At 39.7% G+C, this 27,850-nt stretch overlaps 1 protein-coding gene across 7 annotated transcripts in view; it reads left to right on the forward strand.

Annotated features, from left to right (window-relative positions):
- LOC126281500 (multidrug resistance protein homolog 49-like) overlaps window positions 1-27,850 on the forward strand; it is a 353,880-nt gene that overhangs the window by 289,336 nt on the left and 36,694 nt on the right. For 5 of the 7 annotated variants that reach the window (XM_049980507.1, XM_049980511.1, XM_049980510.1 and 2 more), the window contains exons 19-21: window positions 12,608-12,849; window positions 17,921-18,083; window positions 25,078-25,278. In XM_049980507.1, the coding sequence (XP_049836464.1) occupies window positions 12,608-12,849; window positions 17,921-18,083; window positions 25,078-25,278 (606 nt within the window). The remainder of the gene's footprint in view (window positions 1-12,607; window positions 12,850-17,920; window positions 18,084-25,077; window positions 25,279-27,850) is intronic. The other 2 variants (XM_049980508.1, XM_049980513.1) reach the window with 1 other exon arrangement.

Below are 27,850 nucleotides of genomic sequence, written 5' to 3' on the forward strand. Positions count from 1 at the left end.
CGGAGATCTTGCTGGCCAGGGTAGTTGACTTACACCTTCTAGAGCACGTTGGGTGGCACGGGATACATGTGGACGTGCATTGTCCTGTTGGAACAGCAAGTTCCCTTGCCGGTCTAGGAATGGTAGAACGATGGGTTCGATGACGGTTTGGATGTACCGTGCACTATTCAGTGTCCCCTCGACGATCACCAGAGGTGTACGGCCAGTGTAGGAGATCGCTCCCCACACCATGATGCCGGGTGTTGGCCCTGTGTGCCTCGGTTGTATGCAGTCCTGATTGTGGCGCTCACCTGCATGGCGCCAAACACGCATATGACCATCATTGGCACCAAGGCAGAAGCGACTCTCATCGCTGAAGACGACACGTCTCCATTCGTCCCTCCATTCACACCTGTCGCGACACCACTGGAGGTGGGCTGCACGATGTTGGGGCGTGAGTGGAAGACGGCCTCACGGTGTGCGGGACCGTAGCCCAGCTTCATGGAGATGGTTGCGAATGGTCCTCGCCGATACCCCAGGAGCAACAGTGTCCATAATTTGCTGGGAAGTGGCGGTGCGGTCCCCTATGGCACTGCGTAGGATCCTACAGTCTTGGCGTGCATCCGTGCGTCGCTGCGGTCCGGTCCCAGGTCGACGGACACGTGCACCTTCCGCCAACCATTGGCGACAACATCGATGTACTGTGGAGACCTCACGCCTCACGTGTTGAGCAATTTGGCGGTACGTCCACCCGGCCTCCCGCATGCCCACTATACGCCCTCGCTCAAAGTCCGTCAACTGCACATATGGTTCACGTCCACGCTGTCGTGGCATGCTACCAGTGTTAAAGACTGCGATGGAGCTCCGTATGCCACGGCAAACTGGCTGACACTGACAGCGGCGGTGCACAAATGCTGCGCAGCTAGCGCCATTCGACGGCCAACACCGCGGTTCCTGGTGTGTCCGCTGTGCCGTGCGTGTGATCATTGCTTGTACAGCCCTCTCGCAGTGTCCGGAGCAAGTATGGTGGGTCTGACACACCGGTGTCAATGTGTTCTTTTTTCCATTTCCAGGAGTGTATTACAGTCCTATAGACCATAATTTTCATTGATCTAGATAGAAGCTGGGACTTGAGCAGATTTGCCAATGCACACCCTGACTTGTTTTCTATTTGAATTCTTGCCATTATTTCCTGGCTTATCACATTCCTTTTGCTGAGTCTGCCCCAGGATATATGAACTCTTTTGCCCTTTTAGAGATTTTACCATCTATACCTAAAGGTCTGTTATAGTTATCTCTGCTCACTATGAGGTATTGGGTCTTGTCCACATTCATCTTCAAGCTTGTTGTCATTGCCTCTTCCAGTAACACTGTTCCCATCTGAACCAGGTCTTTCTCACTCTGTGCTATTAAAACTACATCATCTGCGTAGGGACAGTGTTTTGATCCTTCTACCTAGCCGAATTCCTGTTTCTGGGATCATTAGTTTTCTCATTTCTCGTTCCAGTACCAGATTAAATAGAAGGAGAGAGAGGAAATCTTCCTGTTGAGATGTAACTTCTTCTTAAAAAAATTGTTAGGAGTGGTGTGATATAAATTTTCTGCAAATAAGTCTCACCAGAATTATTCAGTTCATGTAGATGGTGTAAAACAGATACTTTTCTTCCTATCCAATGTCCTGGTGATTTTGACAAGAACAGGATCAGTACAATTATTATCACTGTGCAATGTTACTTGAAATAACAGGTATATATTTATAGGTTTTTAAGACATTTTATTACTCAATGTGACACAAGTGGTCAGTTTCAAATAACAGCTCAACTGTGAACCTCAAACTTCCCAATTCATATCCTTATATATACTTTCAAACAATTATTTAATTGTTGATTTTAGTTTTCAGGTTACAATTGGAAGTTATTTCATCAAGTCAATTTTACATATGTACGGAAACAGTATAAATGTTACTATTTGTTTCACACACACAAATTAGCCAGAAAACAATCATAACATTTGAATTTACATCAGATATGCACAATAAACAATGACTTTGACAATATCATTACATTAAGTATGGTGTTTCTACCATGTTTTCAACATAAATTTTAACAGTGCACTCAGTTAACTTTTGCAATAATTCTGTATTTTATACAGAAAGTATCTTTTGATGATTTGTTAACATTTGTTGGGTTTCATTATTTCATTAAACTTACATAATTACTTTGAGTACCAGTAAACATTGACACATATGATTTTTAGAAAAATAGATAGTAGCAGTTCTTATAATTTTCTGTCAATTCGTTTATGTTTATTGGCTGGTACACAAAAATGAGTAATGTGATGTAACACGTTTTCATTACACACTGACAGAAAAAAAATCACAACACCAAAAACACATTTAATGTAAAGTAATGAAATTTTGGGAATACATTTGTCTAGGAAACATATTTAAATAAAACATGTCAAATTTCAGACAGGCACAATTAAAGGACACTCACATTTCTCCCTGGATTTTCCATTGTTTGATGAATATATTTAAATGATTAACATTGCAAGATAGGACATTGAAAATGTGAAATGCTGGTGCATTAATAACTGATGTAGCTGCCAGAATGTTGAATTCAGGCTTGCAAACATGCATGCATTGTATTCTACAGGTGCTGGACGTAGTTTATGGGTGGAATTCCAAGCCTGTTGCACTTGCTCAGCCATTAAAAGGACAACTAATTCTGATTGTGGATAATGCCAGAGTTGTTCAATGATGTCCCATATATGGTCAATAGGAGACAGATATGTAGACTGATCAGGCCACTCTGTAGAGCATGTTTAGTTACAACAGTGGTATGTGGGTGAGCATTACCCTGTTGGAAAACATCCCCTGGAATGTTGCTCATGAACAGTAGCACAGCAGGTCGAATCATCAGATTGACATATAGATTTAGAGGCAGGGTGCATGGGATAACCATGGGAGTGCTCCTGATTTCATAGGGAACTGCTGCCCAGACCATAATTCCAGGTGCAGATCCAGTGTGTCAAGCATGCAGTCATATTGGTAGAGCACTTGCCCACAAAAGGCAAAGGTCCCGAGTTCGAGTCCCGGTCGGGCACACAGTTTTAATCTGCCAGGAAGTTTCATAGCAGCGCACACTCCACTGCAGAGTGAAAATCTCATTCTGGTAACATCCGCCAGGCTGTGGCTAAGCCATGTCTCCGCAGTATCCTTTCTTTCAGGAGTGCTAGTTCTGCAAGGTTGGAAGGTGGGAGACGAGATACTGGGAGAAGTAAAGCTGTGAGGACCGGGCGTGAGTTGTGCTTTGGTAGCTCAGATGGTAGAGCACTTGCCTGCAAAAGGCAAAGGTCCTGAGTTCGAGTCTCGGTTGCGCACACTGTTTTAATCTGCCAGGAAGTTTCATATCAGCGCACATTCCGCTGCTGAGTGAAAATCTCATTATGCAGACAGATTGGTTGTTGGCCCTCAACTGACCTCCTTGTAACCAAAACATGGCAATTACTGGCACTCAGGCAGTACCAGCTTTCATCAGAAACCACAACAGACCTCCACTTTGCCCTTCAATGAGCTCTTGCTTGACACCACTGAAGTCACAAATGGTGGTAATTTGGGGCCAGTTGTATGCACAATACAGGGCATCTGGCGCAGAGTTGTCCTTGAAGTAACTGATTTGTAGCAGTTCATTGTGTTGCTATAATTGCTGCTGCAAAAGCAGTACAATGCACCTGAGCCATACACCTAACATTACGGTCTTCCCTCTCATTATGGCTATTTGTTCTTCTGGAACCCAATCTTCTTGCAATTGTACATTCTGTTGAACACTGTTGTCAGCAGTCTTGTACAGAGGCTACATTCCTGCCAAGTCTTTCCACAACACTGCAAAAGGAACATCCAGCTTCTTGTAGCCCTATCATATGACCTCATTCAAACTCGATGAGGTGTTGATAATAGTTTCTTTGTTGCCTTAAAGGAATTCTGGATTAACATCAACTCACCACATACAATCTGAAAGGTAACTGATGCTCACAATGATTACAGTGTGTATTTAAAGCACTGATTTGCATCCTCATAGTGATGCTGCTAGTGCCACTCATATAAGTTCAGATGTAGAAGCATGCCTACCAACTTTCATTTACATCAAACAAGGCCTTCTCGGTGTTGCAATTTTTTTTATCCATAGTGTATGTTAATTGAAACAGTATACGACAATTTCAAGTGTTCCTACCAACTGACTGAGATTATGTATTTCATATGTTGGTACTTTTAACCATTTACATATTACATTATCCACTAGGTGCAGATTACTACTTTGTTCATGCTTCTTACATTACAACTGTTTTGTTCTTTGTCTGATTTGGAATGGTTGTTTGTTATGTAATGAGTCTGATGAACGGAAGGTTCCAAATGCTTGGAAAAGAGCACAGGTAGTCCCAGTCTTCAAGAAGGGTCGTCGAGCAGATGCGCAAAACTATAGACCTATATCTGATCTCTATCTGTTGTAGAATTTTAGAACATGTTTTCTGCTCGAGTTTCATGTCGTTTTTTGGAAACCCAGAATCAACTCTGTAGGAATCAACATGGATTCCGGAAACAGCTATCGTGTGAGACCCAACTCGCTTTATTTGTTCATGAGATCCAGAAAATATTAGATACATGCTCCCAGGTAGATGCTATTTTCCTTGACTTCCGGAAGGCGTTCGATACAGTTCCGCACTGTCACCTAATGAACAAAGTAAGAGCCTAGGGAATATCAGACCAGCTGTGTGGCTGGATTGAAGAGTTTTTAGCAACCAGAACACAGCATGTTGTTATCAATGGAGAGACGTCTACAGACGTTAAAGTAACCTCTGGCGTGCCACAGGGGAGTGTTATGGGACCATTGCTTTTCACAATATATATAAACGACCTAGTAGATAGTGTCGGAAGTTCCATGCGGCTTTTTGTGGATGATGCTGTAGTATACAGAGAAGTTGCAGCATTAGAAAATTGTAGCGAAATGCAGGAAGATCTGCAGCGGATAGGCACTTGGTGCAGGGAGTGGCAACTGACCCTTAACATAGACAAATGTAATGTATTGTGAATACATAGAAAGAAGGATCCTTTATTGTATGAGTATATGATAGCGGAACAAACACTGGTAGCAGGTATTTCTGTAAAATATCTGGGAGTATGCATGCAGAACGATTTGAAGTGGAATGATCATATAAAATTAATTGTTGCTAAGGCGGGTACCAAGCTGAGATTCATTGGGAGAGTCCTTAGAAAATGTAGTCCATCAACAAAGGAGGTGGCTTACAAAACACTCATTCGACCTATACTTGAGTATTGCTCATCAGTGTGGGATCCGTTCCAGATCGGGTTGATGGAGGAGATAGAGAAGATCCAAAGAAGAGCGGTGCGTTTGGTCACAGGGTTATTTGGTAACTGTGATACTGTTATGGAGATGTTTAGCAAACTCAAGTGGCAGACTCTGAAAGAGAGGCGCTGTGCATCGCGGTGTAGATTGCTCGCCAGGTTTCGAGAGGGTGCGTTTCTGGATGAGGTACTGAATATATTGCTTCCCCCTACTTATACCTCCTGAGGAGATCACGAATGTAAAATTAGAGAGATTTGAACGCACACAGAGGCTTTCAGACAGTTGTTCTTCCCGCGAACCATACGCGACTGGAACAGAAAAGGGAGGTAATGACAGTGGCGCATAAAGTGCCCTCTGCCACACACCGTTGGGCAGCTTGCGGAGTATAAATGTAGATGTAGATGTACTAAGGTAATATACAAAAGAGATCCGTTATATTCTTCTAACAGCATTGGAACCTAGGTGGTGGCAAGCCCTTAGTGCAGTAAGATTTGTGGTAATGATGTGTTCAATTTGCTTTCCTTTTCTGGTTTGCCACATTTCACTGACACACTTCAGACCTGACCACAAACTTCACCACATATTTCCATTCACTTTCATCTGTCCTGTATGTGTTAGTTTTCTGGAAACTTGCACCCTTTCTAATGCTTGTCAGATTGCATACATGCTCACACAGAAATACACTTTTATATCCTTTTTGGAACTCCACAAAAAGACAGTGAACATTTCTGGATAATTCTCAGCCCTTTGATAAGACTTGGTCTATGACTGATATTCCCTTTCTAAACCCACATTGTTGGAGTCTATGTACTTTTTGTTGGAATCTAAGTACCTCTACAGTGTTAGCCACTTCAGCAACAGCATGCTCAGGATCTTATAAACTGTACATAGTAAGGTAATTCCTTTGTAGCTACTGCATTTCAATGGGTCTCATTTCTTAAGCATTGAGCATGTGACAGACTGTTTCCATTCTGATCAGATCCTTTCTCCCGCCAAATCAGGTGGTACACTCTCTCTTGTAGGATACCTCGTCTTTCTTTCAACATCTCTGCAAATATTCCATATGTTCCTGATGTCTTGCCTTTCTTCAGCATTTTGCATGATACCTCCTACCTCTTCCATGCTTGGCCATTCATTCTTCCCTATTGGTATTGTCATTCTATTTTCTCTGTACAATTTTTGTTTAATTCTGCTCTCATAACACTGTTGACAGTTTCATCCAAATTCAAGATATTTTTGAAATAGTTTTTACATTCCTCCATAGATTTTGCTTCATCTGTTATCATTTGCACTGCTTGACCTTTTATCACATCAGTTCTTGCCTTATATCCTTACTTCAAACACTTGGCTGTCCTGTAAAACTCTTTCATATTGCCTACTGTTTGATCCTCTTTTGCCAATGTTATCTTGCCGATGTTGAGTCACAGAAAGACACAACAAAAAGCCTGCTATACATTTAAGTTTTTGGCCAATAGGCCTTCTTCTGAAGTAGAAAACACATATATTCACACCAACACAACTGACAAACACCAGACCACTTCTCTGGTCTCTGAGGATAGACTGTGTACAGCAACAACTCATCATGGGAAAAGCAGTTTGTTGGTAGTAGAAGTAAGGGAAAGACTGGGGTGAGGGTGAGGAGGGACAGCAAAGTAGTGCTGATGGAAGGTGTACTACCTATGGGAGAATGCATGGACATGGTGGGAACAGGGCACAGCTGCTAGGTACAGTTGCATGGTTTGAGGGGGTGGGGGGAGGGGGGAGGATAGAAGTAGAGGAGGGAAAAACAGTAGTGGGTGCGTTGGTGGAATAAAAGGTTGTGAAGTGCTGGAGTGGTGGCAGGGAAGGGCAGATCGGTTAATGTGAAGTTGAGGCCATGTTGATTTGGGGAACATATGATATACTGCAAGAAGAGTTCCCACTTGCACAATTCAGAAAATCTGGTATGGTGGGAAGGATCCGGCTGGCACAGGCTATGAAGCAGTCATTGAAGTGAAGTATGTTCTGTTAGGCAGCATGTTTAGCAATTAGGTGGTCCATCTGTCTCTCAGCCACAGTTTCTTGATGGCCATTCATGCAGACAGACAGCTTGTTGGTTGTCATGCCCACATAGAAAGCAGCATAGTGGTTGCAGCTTAATTTCTAAATCACAGGACTGCTTACACAGGTAGCTCCGCCTTTGATGGGATAGGTAATGTCTGTGGGCAGACTGGTGTAGGTGGTGGTGAGGGGTTGTATGGAACACGTCTTGCTCCTACGTCTGTTGCAGGTGTATGATCCATGAAGCAAGGTGTTAGGTGCAGGGGTGGATTAGGGATGGACAAGAATATTTTGTAGGTTTGTTGGATGGCGAAACACCACCACAGGAGGTGTGGAATGAATATTGGGTAGGCTACTCCTTATTTCAGGGCAGGATGAGGGGTTGTCGAAACCCTGTTAGAGAATGTGATTCAGTTTGTCCAGTCCTGGGTGGTTCTGACTGAGTCATGAGAGAAGTGTTCCTTTGTTGCTGGACAGGGGGAATTTGGGAAGTGGTAGAGGGGGGAGGGGAGTCAGGAGATCTGTTTCTGTACATGGTTAGGAGGGTAATTTCAGTCTGTAAGGGCCTCAGTGAAACCCTTGATGTATTTGGAAAGGGACTGCTTGTCACTACAGATGCGGCGGTCATGGGCTGCTAAGCTCTAAGGAAGGGACTTCTTGGTCTGGAATGGGCTACAGCTATTGAAATGGAGGTATTGCTGGTGATTAGACAGAGGTAGGGATTGTATCCATCTGTGAGGTGGAGGTCAACATAAGGAAGGTGCCTGCTGGGTAGAGGAGGACCACGTGAAGCGAAAGTGGAATAAGGTGTTGAGGTTCAAGAGGAATGTGGTCAGAATGTCCTCATTCTCAGTCCAGATGATAATGATGTTATCGATGAATCTGATCCAGGTGAGGGGTTAGGGATTCTTGGTGGTTAGGAAGGAGTCCTCTAGATGGCCCATTAATTGTTTGGCATAGGTTGGTGCCATATAGATGCCAATTGCTGTACCATGGCAATATATTTTATTTTATTTATTTATTTATTTATTTTTTAAGGTGATGCCTTTAAAGGTGAAGTAATTGTGGGTGAGGGTCCAGATGGTCATGATGACATGGAAGGAGGTAGATTTTGAGTCAATCAGGCATTGGGAAAGGTAAAGCTCAGTAGTGGCAAGGCCTTAGAAATTAGGGATTTTAGTGCAGAGCGAGGTGGTGTCAATAGCAATGAGCAGGGCACCAAATGGTAAAGAAACAGGAACTGTGGAGATTCGATGGAGGAAATGGTTGACGTGTTTTACATGGGAAGGTGAGTTACAAATAATTGGGTGAAGGTGTTGGTCCATGGGAGCAGAGATTATCTCCGTGGGGGCATAGTTAATGGCCAAAATGTGACATCCTAGGTGATTGGGTTTATGGATTTCAGGAAATATATAGAAGGTAGGGATGCAGGGAGTGATAGGCATGAGGAGAGAGAGAGATTCAGAGAAGAGGTCCTGGGATGGGCTTAAGGATTTGAGAAGAGACTGGAGATCCTGCTGGATTTCTGGAATGGGGTCATTATGGCAGGGTTTGAAGGTGGACAGATCTGACTGCTGGCTCCCTCCACCAGATAATCCCCACTGTTCCAAACCACTGTGGTAGGGTCATTGTTGACCCATAGGATTATCTGGTTGGGATCAGTTTTCAGGCCTGTGGATGTAAGATTAGTTTAACTGTTGAGGGATTTCATGAATGATGATGAGGCAAGGTTTGAGATTAAGACATTCTGGAATGCTAACTGTGGGTGATTTTGGAGCAGTAGGTTTAGATCACAGTTGAAAGGAAGAGTGAACTGAGTCATGTGGGGTTCAACATTATGTTTTGAGTTGTGCTTTCGGAATGCATGTGTTTTCTGCTTTAGAAGAATGCCTTTTGGCTGAAATCTTAGATGTATAGGGGGTCTTTTTGTGGTGCCTGTCTGTAATTCAACATCTCCCCTATGTGGTGAGCAACAACCTATCCTTTTTGTAATGCTGTTGTTTGTATACTGTTGCTTTTCTGCTTGGAGGACTTGTTTCTGCTTCTCTAGCTACTTCCATGCATCCCAACCTTGTTCTTTCATTTTATTCATTTGACAGCAATAACTCTTATCCTTTGTTGGCAGTATCTCAACACCTATCAGTTGAGCATCTTCTGCCTGCCCTCCTTCTACCCAATGGTTACATCATTATCTCATCTGTGAAATATTTGACTGCAATCTTGAGCTTTGGCCATAATTTGTGTACGCTATCTCCCTCTTCTAGCAGGGTGGCAGACCTGTGTCGAATTTCAACAGCATATCTGCCAATAGTGCATGGCCTTTCTCAGTAGATCTGTGTTTTATTTTTCAGTCTGCTTTTCTTCTCATGCAGTCACAGATTTTAAACAGTGGAAAGTCCCAGCAGGAATAACAACAGTATGGAAAGGATAGATTGCTGCTACTCACCATATAGAGGATGCATTGAGTCGCAGATAGGCACATTAAAACTGTAAGATATTAAAACTTTTGGACAAAGTCCTTCTTATGCAGTAGAAAGCACACATGTATTTACACAAGCACAGCTCTCAGCCATATGGCCACTGTATCAGGGCATTGGAGCCCAATGAGTAATTACCTGTCTGTTTTGGGAGATCCTACCCATAGCAAAGCTGCCAAAAGTATAGCTCTAAGGATCATTTGACCACACCACTCCCACAACCACAACAGGGTAAGAACACCAATGGGAGAACAACATCTCTAATACCATAATATTTTTGCTTCTCTTGGAGAATACTGTGAATTGCACAGTTGAAAGCTTTTGATCAGTCACAGTAAATACCAGTTGGCAATAATTTGTAATTTAAATATTGTATAATCTGGTTTGTATGAAGACAAATGACAGATCTATAGCTTTCATTAGACTGTTAAATACTTAATTAAAAAGTAGTATGGTGAGGAACTCCAATATTTCTAAAAACATTTCAAGCACCCCTGGAAGAAATTTTAAGATCTTTAAACTAGGAAAAAAGGAGGACTGTTTGTTACTGGAACATATTTGAAGTACCTCCATCTTGCTGATTATCACATTCCTTTGTCACCTTTTCCAGCATATCTTGAAGTGTATTCTGTAATGTAATGAAGAACTCCGATATGCAAAGTGTGAGAACCCTACATACAACAGCAAACGGAGGAGAATTTATTAGGAACAACACACTGCATTTCATTTTTTTAGTTGCTAATTAAATATCCAGTTAATCTAATTAAAGTAGTTATCACAAAGAGTTTTTGTGTTACAAGATGAAAGAGCTGAATGTCATACAAGAAAATGGATTTTCATTGGTCATCAGATTTGTACTAGCTCAAACACAGATTCATTGCTTGTATTGCTGTCAGATGTCCAGTTGGGTGCAATTGTTGGTGAAACATGATATTACAACAGCATACTTTGCTCTCATCTGTAGATGATACTTCCAGCATGAGAATCTTTGCCATGTCATGCCTCCTTCATACCTTTATCACTCACCATCCCTACCCCCACTGCCCAGCTGCATGTCACATCAGTTGGAGTGTTTGGGGGGGGGGGGGGGGGATAATAATATATTGGGCGTGAATTCCAGTCCCTAGCACTTCTGATGTGCCAGTCAGGTATGTGAGTGACACTCAATTGATGTGTGGACTTCCGTTGGTGGAGATCTGGGTCCCTCGCTTTACTGAGAGTGAAGCCACTGTCCCCATTGATCATGCTATCAGCTGCTAATATCTAACAGCTTCTTTTAAGACACCATCTCAAAATAACAAGACTGATGACCTAGCAGTTTGGCCCCTTCTCCCCCCCCCCCCTCCCCTCCCCCTCTTTAACCCAACCAACACAAAACAACAAGGTTTGTTTAAGCACTTCCATTTGTTCATATTTTATGGGCTACCCTATAATTGTGCAGTGTTCCCCAACCACAGATTTTGTGGATTACTTAAGTTCATTGTGTCTTCTGTGCTCTTGGCACTTTCCTTTGCTATCTTCACAGTCTTCCTGATGTATACCATACTACATTTGTATGAAATGTGACAGACACCCACCTTATGGAGCCCCCAACTCAATTCTTCAAAAGTTACTCAGTACTTTTTCTGAATATAGCAGGTATGCCATGGTCTTATTCTAATCATTGTCTTCTGTTTTCTGGACCAGTGGCATCTACTTGAAAGCACACCAGACTCACCTATCACTGCATCTGTTCTTATTGAGTATATCCTATAGATGGCTAAGTTCGATTGATAGGCTTTCTTTGTCAAATATCGTATGGGCCCTATGGACCACAATGCATAGCACACCCTCATCCTGTAAAGAAGCATTCAACTGAAAGTGTGAAGATACATATAATTGTGGATGGCTTTCCTGTACACACTGTGTCCTCATTGTTCTTAACAAGGATGTGGATGAAGAGGAATTTGCCTTTTCCTTGTAGCTATATGGTAAATTTAAAGCTGTGGTTCAAAGAGTTCAGATGATGGAGGTACACCTGAAGTCAGTTCAACCTGTTTGAATTTGTGCTCACATCTACATTCTTTCTTTTTAAGGGTGAGTGCTATGAACAAATGGATGGTGTTACCTTGGGGTGCCCTCTGTCGCTAGTGGTGCTGAATTTATTCATGGAGTATTTCAGAGAGAAAGCTCTGGGAAAGTTGCACTGAAGCCCATATGCTTCTTCAGACATGTTGATAATACATTTGACATGTGACCACATGGGCATGGAAGGCAACCATAATGTCCCCCACCCCCCCCCACCCCCCCCCACCCCCCCCTCCTCACAAACCCTCTCGACTAGATGATGTGTGTGGCTGTGCAGCAGATGAAGCAATGAGGTGTGATAGAAGCATAAAAGAGGCATGATGAAGCGAAGACTCTCTTTCTGAAGGTATCACCTGAAGATGAGAATAAGGTACACTGTCAGAATATCGTGTTCTGTCAATGACAGCTCCCAGATGGACACCTAAGAACAATGCAAACAGTTGTCTTGAATTTTAAGATGTCATAATGGTTCATTATTTCACATTTTCCACTGTCAAATAAACTCATTCCTCCACAGGATACTGTCCATAGTAAAAATATCTGATTTTCCTGAAGTCATTCATTTAAAAAGCCATGTAAAATTTGTAGTAGTATTAGACAGTGTACTAAAAGTCTGTTTAAAATGGAATACCCAGTGTTAATAAAATATTTGGAATTATGGATTTCTGCATTATCTTTCAGGTGGCAGTGGAAGCTATTTCAAATATCCGTACAGTGGCAAGCTTGGGGCAGGAACAATCATTTATCAATCATTACAATATTTCACTGCACTTGGCTTCCCAGGCAATGGTGAAGAGAATGCGACTGAGAGGATTGGTGTTTGCTACAGGGCAAACGACACCATTTTTTGGTTATGCTCTTGCTCTGTATTATGGAGGGTATCTAACTTCAGCTGAAAACATGCCATACAAAAATATAATAATGTGAGTTCAGTCAGTTTTATTACTTTTTTCAGATACATCCCTGGTGAACTGCAGTCATTAAAAATACCAGTTATTATGTGAATAATATTTGTATGAACATAGTGTGTTTCAGGATTTCTTGGTGTTTTAAATGTTGCTGAGGCACAGTATTTCATTAGATTGTTAATTATTAAGTTTCTTAAAAGTACTTAAAACTAGAATGAATATTACATGACTTGTATTTTTTGAGTTCTTAAGGTGTTCTACTTTTTAAACAGATACCTTCTGATGATCTTTATATAATATCCACCCATGAATAGTACATCTCTGAACATAACAAGTGTTCTCCATTTTGGGCGTATGTCTTTGATGGTTGTTTCAGCAACCCGTATAACCTCTTCTAGTTACAGTGCAGTCATGCACTGAAACAATCATAAATATAGGTAGTACAGTGGAACCTCACATAATGAGCACCTCCCATAATGGTGCAATTCACATAATGAGCAAAGCAAATTGTAAAAAGAATGACTTGCTTAATGAGCGATGTTTCACATAATGAGTGATGAAGATTCAGTGTGATATCAACCAACTGTTCACATGTGTGGGGAAACATACTACAATATGAACACTTTTCATTGTCAGCAGAAGTACAAGAACAATGTCTTTAGTATGTACCATCTTAGTGCACCTTAGTGATCACACTTGTGTTCACATATAATCTACATCTACATCTACATCTACATCCGTACTCCGCAAGCCACCTGACGGTGTGTGGCAAATTTTAATGTTCTTCGTAGAAATGTCCTTGAAGATAAAGCCACGAGAAGACAGTAATAAATGAAAGAAAATAGCCTTAGAATTGAAACTTAAAACCACTGAAAAACACAAATGTGATTGAGCATTGTCGATTTAGCACACACATGCCGTCAGCCTACATCAACTATTTGCACTGTCCTCAAGAACAAGGACAATATTAAGAAGATAGAAGCTTCAAATGGAGCGACAAGAATATCTAAACAATGGTTTTATACTATGGATGAAGTCAAAAGGTTGCTCCTTGTATGAATAAATGAAAGCAATTGCAAGGTGACACTATTTATGAGAGCTTCATCTGTGAGAAGGCAAGAATGATTTCTGTCGACCTCATTAGGAAGACACCCAGATCATCACTGGCCAAAGAAATTTAAGGGAAACTGTGGATGGTTCAAGAAGTTTAAGAGAAGAACCAATGTTCACAGTGTTGTGAGGCATGGCAAAACAGCCGGGTCTGACAAAATGACAGCAGATAACTTTATCAGCAACTTTAAGATGCACATAGGTTCTGAGAGTTATGGAGTTGCAGTGTGTTTCACAGCAGGAACTTGAGGAGAAGAGGGAGGATGAGGAGGAGGGGGCAGTAACAGCAAAGCAGCAATCTTCTGGTGCACTAAGAGAAATGCTGAAAGTGTGGGAATCAGTTGCATCGTACATTGAAAATCATCACCTGAATAAAGCTGTGGCCACACATGCTACAAATTTATTTGACAATAATGCTGTTTTGCATTTTTGTCAAGTGTTGAAGCATAAAGTTCCACTGTATTCCTGTCTACTTCTAACTTTTGTCACAACTGCTTAAGGTATACTAACAGTAATTGTCAGCAGAGTAGGTAGCAATCCATCATGTCCCACACATGCTCAAGGGATTGCGGTGGGTATGGGGGTGAGGAGATGGGAGCAGCATGTTTGGTGACAATGCTGGCCCTCACCATCATAGAGAGTGCATGAAATGTTGCAAGATGGCCCTGTTAGAAGTTAATATGTCCAGCTGCTTAATGCACCAGACATAAGAGATTATTGAAGACTTCTACTCCATCCACCAGATTTAGTTCTGTATGCAGCTCCCTGACAATTCAGTAATTACTGTTCTCCTATCAACATTACAGTCACAAACAACAGCATGATGTATATGAGAAAGATGGACTGGATACCAATGGTAGTACATTATTTATTGCTATAAATAACTCAGTAATGTTTAATGAGATAAATGCATTTTCATTTTATGTTAATGCTCTAATGGCTAATGTTGGAGGCTCCATGAGGCTATTCATGGATGATGCTGTTGTCTGTAGGAAGGTTGCAATGTCAGAAGACTAATGAACTGCAGGAAGACCTGCACAAGATTGACAATCACATCAAAATGAATTTGCAATTGCAAATAAGGACTGTCATCAGCTGTAGAATGGAATGACAACAATGAAAATTTGTGCTGGACTGGGACTTGAACCTGGATTTCCCACTTATCATGAGCAGTCACCTTATCATTTGTCTATTCATGTACGACTGGTGGGCAGGGCCAAACTTCCATATGTCATCAACAATAATTGACAATCAGTCCAAGGTTGGTAGTTAGCCCTTAATTATAATGTATTCCATAGAAGTAAGGTGGATTGCAAATTATGGATGTAGATGAAGAAATAGATGCATGGTTGCGGACACATTATCACTGCTACAGTCTGTGGAAACCAGTTCATACATGTTGATCATTGATGGGATTATGTATACAATTGGTGTTCACCCCTTCAGCATCAGTTAAGACCTGAATATGGTGAACTGAATCACTAAAACTGGTAACTATATAATAAGCAACATTGAAAGGATGGCTGCAGGTGATCCATTTAATTGCATAAGTGATGGTTGAGGCTGATGGGTGCAGAAGCAATGAATATTTTGCAATACAAGTTCTCATCTGTGCAGTTCTGAAAGCTGCTCTCGTTGGAAAAATGTTGCACAGCGTGCTCTTTAACTGGGCGATCCAAAAGTCTCTTGGATACAGTTTCACAGTGGCCATTCCTACAGACGGGTTGTTAGTGGGCATGTCCACACAGAATGCCACATAGTTATTATTGTCTTTGAATAAAATAGTCATTTTTGTTCATCTCAGTGTATATTTCTTTTAGTTATCTTCAAACATACATATAAATAATGGAAGGAATAAAGGCAGAATCAAGCAATGAAAAATCCAGGATGGAATGTAACAGTATTATGAAAAGGATAGTTGCAACTCAACATACAGCAGAGATGCTGAGTTGCAGATAGGCACAAAAGATAGACTGTCGGAATGTCAAGAGACAACATAAAATTTAGAAAATAGTAATTTCTAGAAAGAACCATCTCTTGTAAAGTGTTTCTTTATATTCAACAATGTATGTCAAAGATGGATTTCTACTTACCATAAAGATGGCACATTAAGCTGCACACAGGCACAATTAAAGACACATATACATTGACTTGGAGTCACAGTTTTATCAGTCATCTGGTCTGAGGTGGCAGAGATGGCGGTCAGTTGTGTGTGAGGTGTACTTGGTTGTGTGAACAAATGTATGTGTGCTTCTCTTTCTTTTTCTGATGAAGCCTGTGGCCAAAATCTAATGTTTAAGTGTCTTTTAATTGTTCCTGTCTGCAACTTAATGTGTCATATTTATGGTAAGAAGCAATCTATCCTTACCTGCATTGTTGAGATTCCAATCTCAAGTTACCATTGTTTGCTCCTTCACATTCTATTTTTGTTGATTTTTGTTATTACAAGGAGATTTGGCTACATTTGCAGTGATAGGCCACTATCACATCATAAAACTGAAGCAGTTATAAGCTCAGTAATTGGTCTTGAAACCACATAGCTTTATTAGGCTTTATTGTTTTGTAAGTGGTATGGCTTTGTCTTTACCTGAACTTTAAATCACTGCACTCAATCAATGAAATGGAAGACCCGAGATTTTAATATGGGCATCAAGTTGTCAGGCATAATGAATGGACATATGCAGCAAACATCCAATATTCTGTTATTCAGTGTGTTGTGGAGTATTGGAATGTAATGGCAGGGAGCTGGGCATTTTGTTTACCACACTGGTCATTTCATTTATACCTTCCAGTATCAGTACTGCCACATTTTGTAGATAGGAATGGTCTCTCAAATATCTTGTAAGCATTTCTCTTATACCTGATCTGCAATTATGGAATAATGGAAAATCTTGTATGGAAGACAAGCTCCCTCATTGTATCCTTGCCTTCAGTATTCTTCCCATTCCCCCTTTTGTAGTCCTTGCAGAATGCTTGTCCACTAATCTACCCCCACACTCAGCTACTTGTTTGACTCCAGCGTAACCTTTCACAATTCCCACCTGTCTCATTCCTCCTTCTCCCTGCCCCTCACTCAACATTTCCGCCAACCAAAATGAATCCGAGATCACTACTTGCCCAGAATTTGACAGCATTTAAACACTACAGCACATGGGACTTAACTGTGTGTTTGTTAGCCCCTCACTAGGGCCTTGCTAAACCTTTTTCCTCTTTTTACATAACTGTCTGTTGCTAAGAGTCTCCTTATTGAAGTGATTTATTCTCGTGTAAAAATGACATTAATGTACGATACTATAAGCTGTAGAAAAGAAAAAGACAATTTCCTTCTTCCATTTTATATATGTACATCTATCTCTCTCTGTATTCATAATTATGTTATCTTTGTTATTTCACACTATTTCATTTTGTTTGTATGTATGTACATAACTTCTCTTTTTTTCACTTTTTCTTTTCTGTTTACTTGATGGTCAGCAACTAATTATTCAGATCTGAATCTCAATCTCTGTTCTCACTCCAATGTTACTTCTGAAATGTTCTTTGTAACTTGTGTCTCTTTGAATCCAGAATTTTGAATGCACTTTCCTTTCTTTCATTACCGATGCAGAATAGTCACTTTCCTTTACATATACCCTTTTGTCATTCTGATGAAAAATTTTTATAAAGTCCTGTAACTATGAAATTATTGTGTTATTAAATATGTATGTGTGACAATACTGCTTCAGTTGCTTTTGATTCTAGGTAAATTCTGCTTTATTATCACAAATATTGTCAATAGTTTTTTTTAATACCTACATTACGTTGGGTAGATGATGAAACCACTGATAAAAGGTTTTTATTTTAGTGAAAAAATGACTTGAGTTATTCATCATAGTCATTGTCTTTTCTTAATTGAGCTCAGTATATGAGGCTCTTTAATACAATAAAGGACTGTAGAGACAATTTCTCTGAAGCTTCATTTAAAAATTCTACTTTTAAGGGTGGCTGAAGCTCTAATCTTCTCAACATGGATGTTGGGTCAGTCTATGGCATTTGCACCAAACTTTGGAACTGCAAGATTGGCAGCAGGGCGTCTCTTTCAGCTTCTGGACAGAAAACCTCTAATTTACTCTGGCCCTGATATTGGGGAATCAGCAGTTCCAGTAAGTTCTGTTTATCTCATTTCTGTATTGATGCTTCACTCTCAATAATTGCAGTTCTTTACTGTTAGAGAAGACTCATAAATGCAGATAGTTAACAATGCAAATAGTGACAATCTGGAAATAATGACATAGGAGGTGTATGATGCCATTTCAGATATGAAGAAAGGAAAGCTCCTGTAAATAATGATGTTTCAATACAAATTGTTAATGTGAAAAGACCTTGCAGAATTATTTATAGAGCACAGTTCCTCAAACTGAAATAACAATGTTATCATTATAATCCACAAAAAATTAGGCAGATACAACTTATCAGTGTCCTCAGATAGTGCACACAATACTCACTAATTTATTACCAACTGCACATGTGGAGAAAATAAAGTGATTTGTTTAAATAAAGAAATATTCTGGCCTTAGAAACAGGTATAGTACAATTGATTCATTAAATGTTAATAGCGAAATTACTGAAGGGATCAATATTTTTGAATCTGGCATTCAAAATTTTTGAGACAGGTTTTCGCTGAGTTTCACTAAGTCTTCCCTACCAGCCTTTGGAAAAAAATGGCACAAATGCAACCTATGTCAGTATACTAAAGAATATATACATCAGTTTACACATACTAGTCTTACTGCTGTAAGAAAGCACTGTGTCTATCATCATGGGATGATGATTTGGTGACAAGTCAAAACTGCTAATGTTACTAATTACGTGATTTAAGGCTGAAATATATAATACAAAATTTAAAAGAGGCATACATCAGTGGCACAATTTCATTAGACTTAATCAGTATAGTGTTTAATCCAGGACTGAAAGTGGAGCCTGGAAAAGCAGCTGCAAATAAACAAAACTATTCTTTGCAGCCCTAGAAACTAGGGAGATTCTTAACCTCGAAAAATGAAGAAGGAATGTATGTTAACAAGACACAATTGAATCACTTTTGTTTTGCTGAAATCATTGTTCTGTACACTTCAAGCACAGATAAATTTTATCATTGAATGGGAAAACTTAATATAACAAGTTTGAAAATAGGTCTAAAAATTAATTAGAGTATTACTAAAATGGTGTATAATAAAGACACCAACTGAGCTTCGTTGGCACACATTTTTAATGCTACTAAGTTTCATTACAAATCACCCTCCTCTGCAAAATGAGAGAGTCATTCTAGAAACAATGCCTAGGATGTGGCTTAGCTTTTATGTGGATATTCTTTCTTCCAAGAATGCTATTCAGAAAGGTGGCAGAAGAATTTCTGTAGTTTGAAAACTAGGAGAGAGATTTTGGGAGAAATGAAGCATTGAGAACAAGTAGTGAATCATGCACAGATAGGTCACTCATTAGGTGTCCCCTGTCCATGATAGACAATGTTCATGTTCTGGCCATGTGTGCAGTATTAATCTGCCAGGAAGTTTCGAATGGATGGTTGATGGACTAAGGAAATTCTTTAAAATTGTTAAATGATGCTTAACTTCAGGAGTCAAACATCTATTATTGCTAGTAGGCTATTATAAAAGTGTGTTGTACTTTTATAGTACTTTTGTATCTGACTGTGAGCTGTGCCAAATATTTCCTCTCTTGAAAGTGATACTGGTCTACAATTCTGTCTCATAATTTTATAATTTTCTAAAGTGAATTTTCCTTTTCATATGTGGAAGTTATTCCTTGGATTCCAAGAGACAGCAAAATATTGAGAGTGCATAGATAGTACTAGAAAAAACACAGAAACAACATGAGTGTATATAGCTGAAGACCATAATGCATGGAAAAATCTAGAGGAGGCCTTTATTTGGCAGTGAGTGTCAGACAGCTGATGATGATGATGTTCTTAATTATATTCTCAAATCTGACTTCTGGTTGGACTCCTTTATTTTGTGTCTTACATGCCTTAATAACCCCTTGACAGTATTCAGAATTATCATCACAGTAACTTTTGCTTCTGCATTAACTACATTTTTTTGTTGGACCAACTATTTCATTTTAACTTTCTTCCTAAGCCTCCATCTGCTGTAACTGGCTTTCTAGCAACTTCAAGGATGTTTCCCGTACCCATTTGGAAGTATTATGTTTTCTGCACTAGAAGCAACTATTTTTATGCAACTTGAGCACAACAAGTGCTGATGCCACCAGACCACCCTTCAATGGAGCATGTGCTATAAATGATTAAATCGAAAACAGGATATTGTATTCTCATTTTTATTGTATACCACCTCCCATTGGAAGCATCTACACGAATACTTATACATGTGCCAGAGTTTTGTTTTGCTAAATGATTGAATTCTCAAATTTAGTTGTTTTGTGTTTATACAGCATGGAGCATAGACAATGGTTACAAGCTGCACAAATATAATGCACAAGATTTGGTATATAATGATCCAAAAGTGTTATCAAACGTGACAGAAACATAAAGAAATTTAATGCTTGCATATGACACTTCTACATAGACAGAGGCTAAAGCTGATATTCAAATTGCTATTTCAAATCATTGTGACAACTCCACAAGACTGAAAAACTCATTGTATGTGCCAAATCTTGGAACCAACCTAATTTCAATGAATAATTTATGGAAAATAGCTGTACAGTGACATTTGGGAAAATTCATACAGTTATACAAGACTTTAAAATCCAGTCTAAAGTTATTGCTAAAAGAGGTGGTAACTTCTTTTATTTACTGGGGATCATCCAAAAGCATGTAGCATTGCTAAACAGGCAACCATGAAAAGTGATGTGGAAATTGTACATTCTCAATTGCATCAAATAAACTGAAGAGACATAATAAGGATGATCAAAAATGAGCATGTGACAGGTGTGAAATCTGTTGTAAAGGTGATCTCTCGAAATCTAGAAGGAAAGATCATGTCTGATAATATTACCAAACAAGATGCAAAGTAGTAGTAGTAGTGGTATCAGAATATTTCATTGCCATTGATCTAATACAGTAGAATAGGCTTTCTTAATAACATCAGGTAATATCTTATTAATATCAAGTTACAGTTCCACTTAAATTATTACAGTTAACCTTTACAATTCATTACGGATTAACTATCATATATACAGCTATAATTTTAAATATTAATGTCAGTATTGTCCATATCACAGAACTCTTTCATACTGTATAATGGATTTTTTGTCAGCAATTCATACAATTTTGATTTGAGTTTTTTGAATGGCAGCGATTGAGCAGTGAGAGGCAAGCAGACAAAACCTTCCTCCGACCATAGTAGTACGTACTGAACAGCCCAAACAAATGGTTCAAATGGCTCTGAGCATTATGGGACTTAACATCTGAGGTCATCAGTCCCCTAGACTTAGAACTACTTAAACCTAACTAACCTAAGGACATCACACACATCCATGCCCAAGGCAGGATTCGAACCTGCGACCATAGCTGTCGCATGGTTCCGGACTGAAGTGCCTAGAACGGCTCGGCCACCGCTTGTGAGAGGCAGCTTGTTAAAAATTTTGAGGGCATTTACTTTATGGGAGTTTCCTGTTATAACTAGCATGTGCCTTGGAGTTCAATGATTGCCTTATTTCTGACGTCATATTTGTGTATTGTTTCCCTTAAAACACATTCCTTAATGCTGTTCTCAACACAGAATGCAGATTCATAGATGTACAGGTTTACAAGTGTTGGTAGCTTATGCCTGGTGAAAAAAGGGCAACAGTAAAAACAAAGATTCCAAGACTTACCAAGCGGGAAAGTGCCGGTAGATAGGCACAATGAATAAAACACACAAACACACACACAGAATTTCGAGATTTCGCAACCGGCGGCAGCTTCGTCACGAAAGAGGGAAGGAAAAGGAAAGATGAAAGGATGTGGGTTTTAAGGGAGAGGGTAAGGAGTCATTCCAATCCCGGGAGTGGAAAGACTTACCTTAGGGGGAAAAAAGGTTAGGTATATCTCGCACACACACACACACACACACACACACACATATCCATCCATACATACACAGACACAAGCAGACATATTTAAAGGCAAAGAGTAAGGGCAGAGATGTAAGTCGAGGCAGAAGTGTGGAGGCAAAGATGTTGTTGAAAGACAGGTGAGGTATGAGTGGCAGCAACTTCAAATTAGCGGAGATTGAGGCCTGGTGGATAATCAGAAGAGAGGATATATTGAATGTGTGTGTGTGTGTGTGTGTGTGTGTGTGTGTGTGTGTGTGTGTGTGTGTGTATGTGTGCGCGAGTATATACCTATCCTTTTTTCCCCCTAAGGTAAGTCTTTCCGCTCCCGGGATTGGAATGATCCTTACCCTCTCCTTTAAAACCCACATCCTTTCATCTTTCCTTTTCCTTTCCTCTTTCCTGACGAAGCAGCCGCCGGTTGCTAAAGCTTGTGTGTGTGTGTTTGTGTGTTATTTTATTGTGCCTGTCAACCGGTGCTTTCACACTTGGTAAGTATATATATATTAAAAACAAAGATTCCAAGACTTACCAAGCGGGAAAGCGCTGGCAGACAGGTACAATGAACAAACACACACACACACACACACACACACACACACACACACACACACACAGAATTACTATCTTTCGCAACCGATGGTTGCTTCTTCAGGAAAGAGGGAAGGAGAGGGAAAGATGAAAGGATGTGGGTTTTAAGGGAGAGGGTAAGGAGTCATTCCAATCCCGGGAGCGGAAAGACTTCCCTTAGGGGGAAAAAAGGATAGGTGTACACTCGCACACACACACATATCCATCCGCACATACACAGACACAAGTAGACATGTCTGCTTGTGTCTGTGTATGTGCGGATGGATATGTGTGTGTGTGCGAGTGTACACCTGTCCTTTTTTCCCCCTAAGGGAAGTCTTTCTGCTCCCGGGATTGGAATGACTCCTTACCCTCTCCCTTAAAACCCACATCCTTTCGTCTTTCCCTCTCCTTCCCTCTTTCCTGAAGAAGCAACCATCAGTTGCAAAAAAAAGCTAGTAATTCTGCGTGTGTGTGTGTGTGTGTGTGTGTGTGTGTGTGTGTGTGTGTGTGTGTGTGTGTGTGTGTGTTTTGGTTGTGTTAATGTGTGTGGGTGTTTTCTACTTTGGAGGAGGTCCTTTTGGACAAAAGCTTAAATGTCTGATGGTCTTTTTATTGTGCCTCTCTGCGACCCAATGTTCCCTCTATATGGTGAGTAGCAAGGTATCCTTTCATAATACTGTTGTAAGAAGCAAGTTAGGGAAGAGATATCATCTAGGTTTAGTGTCAGGAACTTTGGAAACATAAGGTATTATCTGCACATTAAAGATAAACTTTCAGTAACGAGATTACATAATGTCGAAGTGGCTACATCAGAGAAGTCTTAACTCAATTCAGAATGATTGAATGGCAGCTAAAAGGACTCCATTGGCACATGGAAGAAAACTGAACTTGCCAGTTATCACCATAGAAACCCACACTCATTTTCCATTCAGGTTATTGGAGGGCTGAGGTACAGTGCTGCAGCAACTTGACTTAGCATATGTTATGCAGTCAACAAGTTAAGCCAGTACAATGACAAATTTGTTCATTGACAAGCTGCTAAGTGAATTTTGAGATATCTAAAGGGCGCAACTGACAAGAGGCCATATTGTATTACACATAATGAGGGCAATTATAGTTTCACAGATGCTGAATGGGAAATTCTGAAACCTATAAGACTATCACAGTCAGGTTACAAATTCACTTTTCCCAAAGCTGCAACTCTGTGGTGTTCATGCAAGCAGACATCCATCACTCTTTTATTAGAGGAAGTGGAATACATGAGCCTCACTGAAGCAATAATGGAAGCAATTCACCTGTCAACACACATGAAAGATCTAGGACTGACAGAGCTGTCAAACATCTTTTGTTCGACAATAACTAGACTGCTATAAAGTTAGCATGTAACCCAGGTTTCCAGTCAAAGCAAAACAGATTTATTCAATTCTCATTTTATACATCAAGCTCTTCGAGAATACCCACTTCAACTGGAACATCAGCTGATGGAGGACATGGTGGCAGATGTAGTGATGAATAATCTTCCAGCACCCAAGTATGATCAGTGTGCTGAAAGACTTGGTCTTCAAGTCTAAATTCCTGAACATATAACTTTGTGCTACATTTATATCATATCAGTAAAAAAACTGATGTGGCATGTCACAGTTTTAGCTGCAATGGCCTAGTGCTTTATTTGGTATTCACAGATGTTTCTACACGTGAATAGTTCTGTCTCTGGGTTTTGTTTACAATGTGGACTGTGACTCATTTCTATTTAATGTCATGCATAGAAAATATATACAATAAAGTTGTTCCAACATTTATTTCAATGGCAAATTATTTTGGTCAGTTTTTGACCATCCTTAGTCCCCATACCATTGTGGTATGAGAATCTAAGGATGGTCAAAAACTGACTGGAACTGGTTACCATCAAAATAAGGGTTTTTGGATTGAGACTGTTTGTGTCCATTTTTGAAGTATTTTTAGCCAGATCTTTGCTTCTCCTTCAAAAATGTTGTCAGAAACTAATTATGTCTTGTATCCACTATTTTACTTGTTTATGGTACCAAAAGAAAAATTTTTACACAAAAATTGTTTTTCTTACTTTGAAAACTAGTTCAGTTCTAAGCCAATCAAACTACTACTCTGTTCGAATAAAATGGAAATTGACATCTGTTTAAGTCCACAATGGTAGTTATTAGATCGTCCATGTTTTAGAAAATCATTACGCCTGTGGAATATGTGTGTGACACATGACATCTCTTCCTTTAATACAGTGGCTCTGTTTAGTCATAATTTAAAATTGTATGGAAACATAGATACCAAGAAATTTGAAAGACTCTTGATACTATAAATAATTACACAAGTTTGCTTCATACACACAATTTGTTTTAAATACTTGTTTAAAATGTTTTCTACCAGTGATGAGTGTTGTTCAAATGATGGTATGGTGTTGGAAAGAGAAAAGTCTATGTAGACATATAATAATATATCGGTAAGGATGTATTAATAAAAGTAATGAGACTAGTTTATTCATTTCAGCAGATAAATACAGGTGGAAGTGTTGGGTATTCAGAAGTTCATTTCCACTATCCAACACGACCAGAAGTGAAAGTACTAAGGGGACTGAATCTGCTCATAAGACCAGGAAACACAGTTGCACTGGTTGGACCAAGTGGCTGTGGCAAGTCTACATGTGTGCAGCTACTGCAACGGCTCTATGATCCTATCTCTGGCAAAGTTGTAAGTGGATATCATTTTTGTTAGCTATAATCAGCTGGTTGTCCATAACCACTTCTCTTTGTTATTGTGAGTTACTGAATTAAAGACACCTCTGTTCTTGTATTGGATAATGTTACATTCAAGGGAAGCAAAATCCCCCCCCCCCCCCCCATTCACTCATTTTCCATAATTTCAATTCTAGCTGTCATAGAATTATCATCTGAGGCAATACAGTTAGAGTAAAGAAAGTATTCAAATATTCATCCAAAAAATATAGTACAAAGTAGATAACCAGACATATTGCAGAGGTCTCAGGAGTGATCTTTGAATTTTTACTCTTACTTACTAGTATGTTTATTAATGGTGTTTGTCAGTAAAAACAAATCAGTTTATTTTACATTATGATTTACATATCCTCAATAAAAGACAGAAGAAGTTCTATGATGACTTTACATTCTTGTTTATGATTTCAAGTGGTGTTTAGTAGCTTGGTATAAAAGTGTTCAAAAAACACTCATTTGGTGTAAAACAAGAAACTGAGGATCTCCACAAATGCAAAATGAAATAAAAATGTGCCTTATTAAACACTTATACAATATGTAATACTTTAGATTCAAGAAATGTTGGCTGCAGTATAAGTGGCAATGTTCATTGTAAAGAAACCCCCATTCATATGGCATTGAAGCAGCTGTTATGTGATAAATATCAGTTTAGTTATATGGGTATCAAGCTGGGTGTAGGAGATAATATTTATTTATTGTTTCATCTAGTGATCATTCCACTATGATACAGGATTTCTCTTCATAATATGTAGGATATCTCATCAGAATACTATGTACTCCCCCCCCCCCCCCCCCCCCTCCCCACCCACCTGCTGCCCATGAACCTTGGACCTTACTGTTGGTGGGAAAGTTTGTGTGCCTCAGTGATACAGATAGCTGTACCATTGGTGCAACCACAATGGAGGGGTATTTGTTGAGAGGCCAGACAAACAAGTGGTTCCTGAAGAGGGACAGCATCCTTTTCAGTAGTTGCCAGGGCAACAGTCTGAATGGTTGACTGATCTGGCCTTGTAACACCAACCAAAATGGCTTTGCTGTGCTGGTACTGTGAATGGCTGAAAACAAGGAGAAACTACAGCCTAACTTTTCCTGGGGGAGTGCAGCTCTACTGTATGGTTAAATGATGATGGCATCCTCACGGGTAAAACATTCTGGAGGTAAAATAGTCAGTCCCCCATTCATATCACCAGGTGGGGACTACTCAGGAGGATGTTGTTATCAAGAAAAAGAAAACTGGCATTCTACAAATTATAGCATGGAATGTCAGATCCCTGAACTGGGTAGGTAGAGAATTTAAAAAGGTAAATGGATAAGTTAAAGTAAGATATAGTGGGCAGGAAGCTGGTCAGATGAATATGGGGTTATAAATACAAAATCAAATAGGGGTAATGCAGGAGTGGGTTTAATCATGGATATGAAAATAGGAACATGTGTAAGTTACTGTGAATAGCATAGTGAATGCATTATTGAAGCTAAGATAGACACAAAGAAGGTCATATGCATGGGAGAGACCTGGAGACACTGGAAGATTTCAGTTTGATTATATAATGGTAAGAGAGAGATATCAGAACCAGAGTTTAAGTTGTAAGACATTTTCAGAGGCAGACATGGACTTTCACCACAATTTATTGGTTATGTACTGTAGATCAGAACTGAAGATATTGCACAAAGGTAGGAATTTGAGGAGATGGAACCTAGATAAACTGAAAGACCCAGAGGTTGTTCAGACTTTCAATCGGAGCATTAGGGAATGATTGACAAAAACAGGGGAAAGGAAGACAGTAGAAGGAAAATGGGCAGCTTTGAAAGAGGAAATAATTAAGGCGTAGAGGATTAAATAGGTAAAAGGACAAGGGCTAGTAGAAATCCATTGGCAACACAAGAAGTTTGAATTTAATTGAAAAGGAGAAAATATAAAAATGTAGTAAATGAGGCAGGAGAAAGGGAACACAAATGTCTAAAATATGAGATTGACAGAAAGTGCAAAATGGCTAAGCAGGAATAGCTAGAGGACAAATGTGGATTTAGAAGCGTATATCACTAGGAAAAAGATACATACTGCCCTACAGGAAAATTAGAGATCTTTGGAGAAAAGAGAACCACATTCAGGAATATCAAGAACTCAGATGGAAAACCTGACCAAAGCAAAGAATGGAAAGCTGATGGGTGGAAGTAGTATATAGAGTGTACATGGGAGATATACTTGTGAGCAATATTATAGAAATGGAAGAGGACATAGATGAGGTAGCAGATAAGATACTAGAGGTAGCAGATAAGATACTGTGTGAAGAATTTGACAGAGCACTGAAAGACTTAAGTTGAAACAATACCCTGGGAGTAGACAACATTCCATTAGAACAGCTGACAGCCTTGGGAGAGCCAGTCATGACAAGACTATTCAATCTGATGAGCTGGGTGTATGAGACGGGCAAAATACCCTCAGACTTCAAAAAGAATGTAATAATACCAATTACAAAGAAAGCAGGGGCTGACATGTGTGAAAATTACCAATCAGTCAGTTTAATAAGTCA

The sequence above is a fragment of the Schistocerca gregaria genome, chromosome 7, assembly GCF_023897955.1.
Source record: "Schistocerca gregaria isolate iqSchGreg1 chromosome 7, iqSchGreg1.2, whole genome shotgun sequence".
Classification (NCBI taxonomy): Eukaryota; Metazoa; Arthropoda; class Insecta; order Orthoptera; family Acrididae; genus Schistocerca; species Schistocerca gregaria.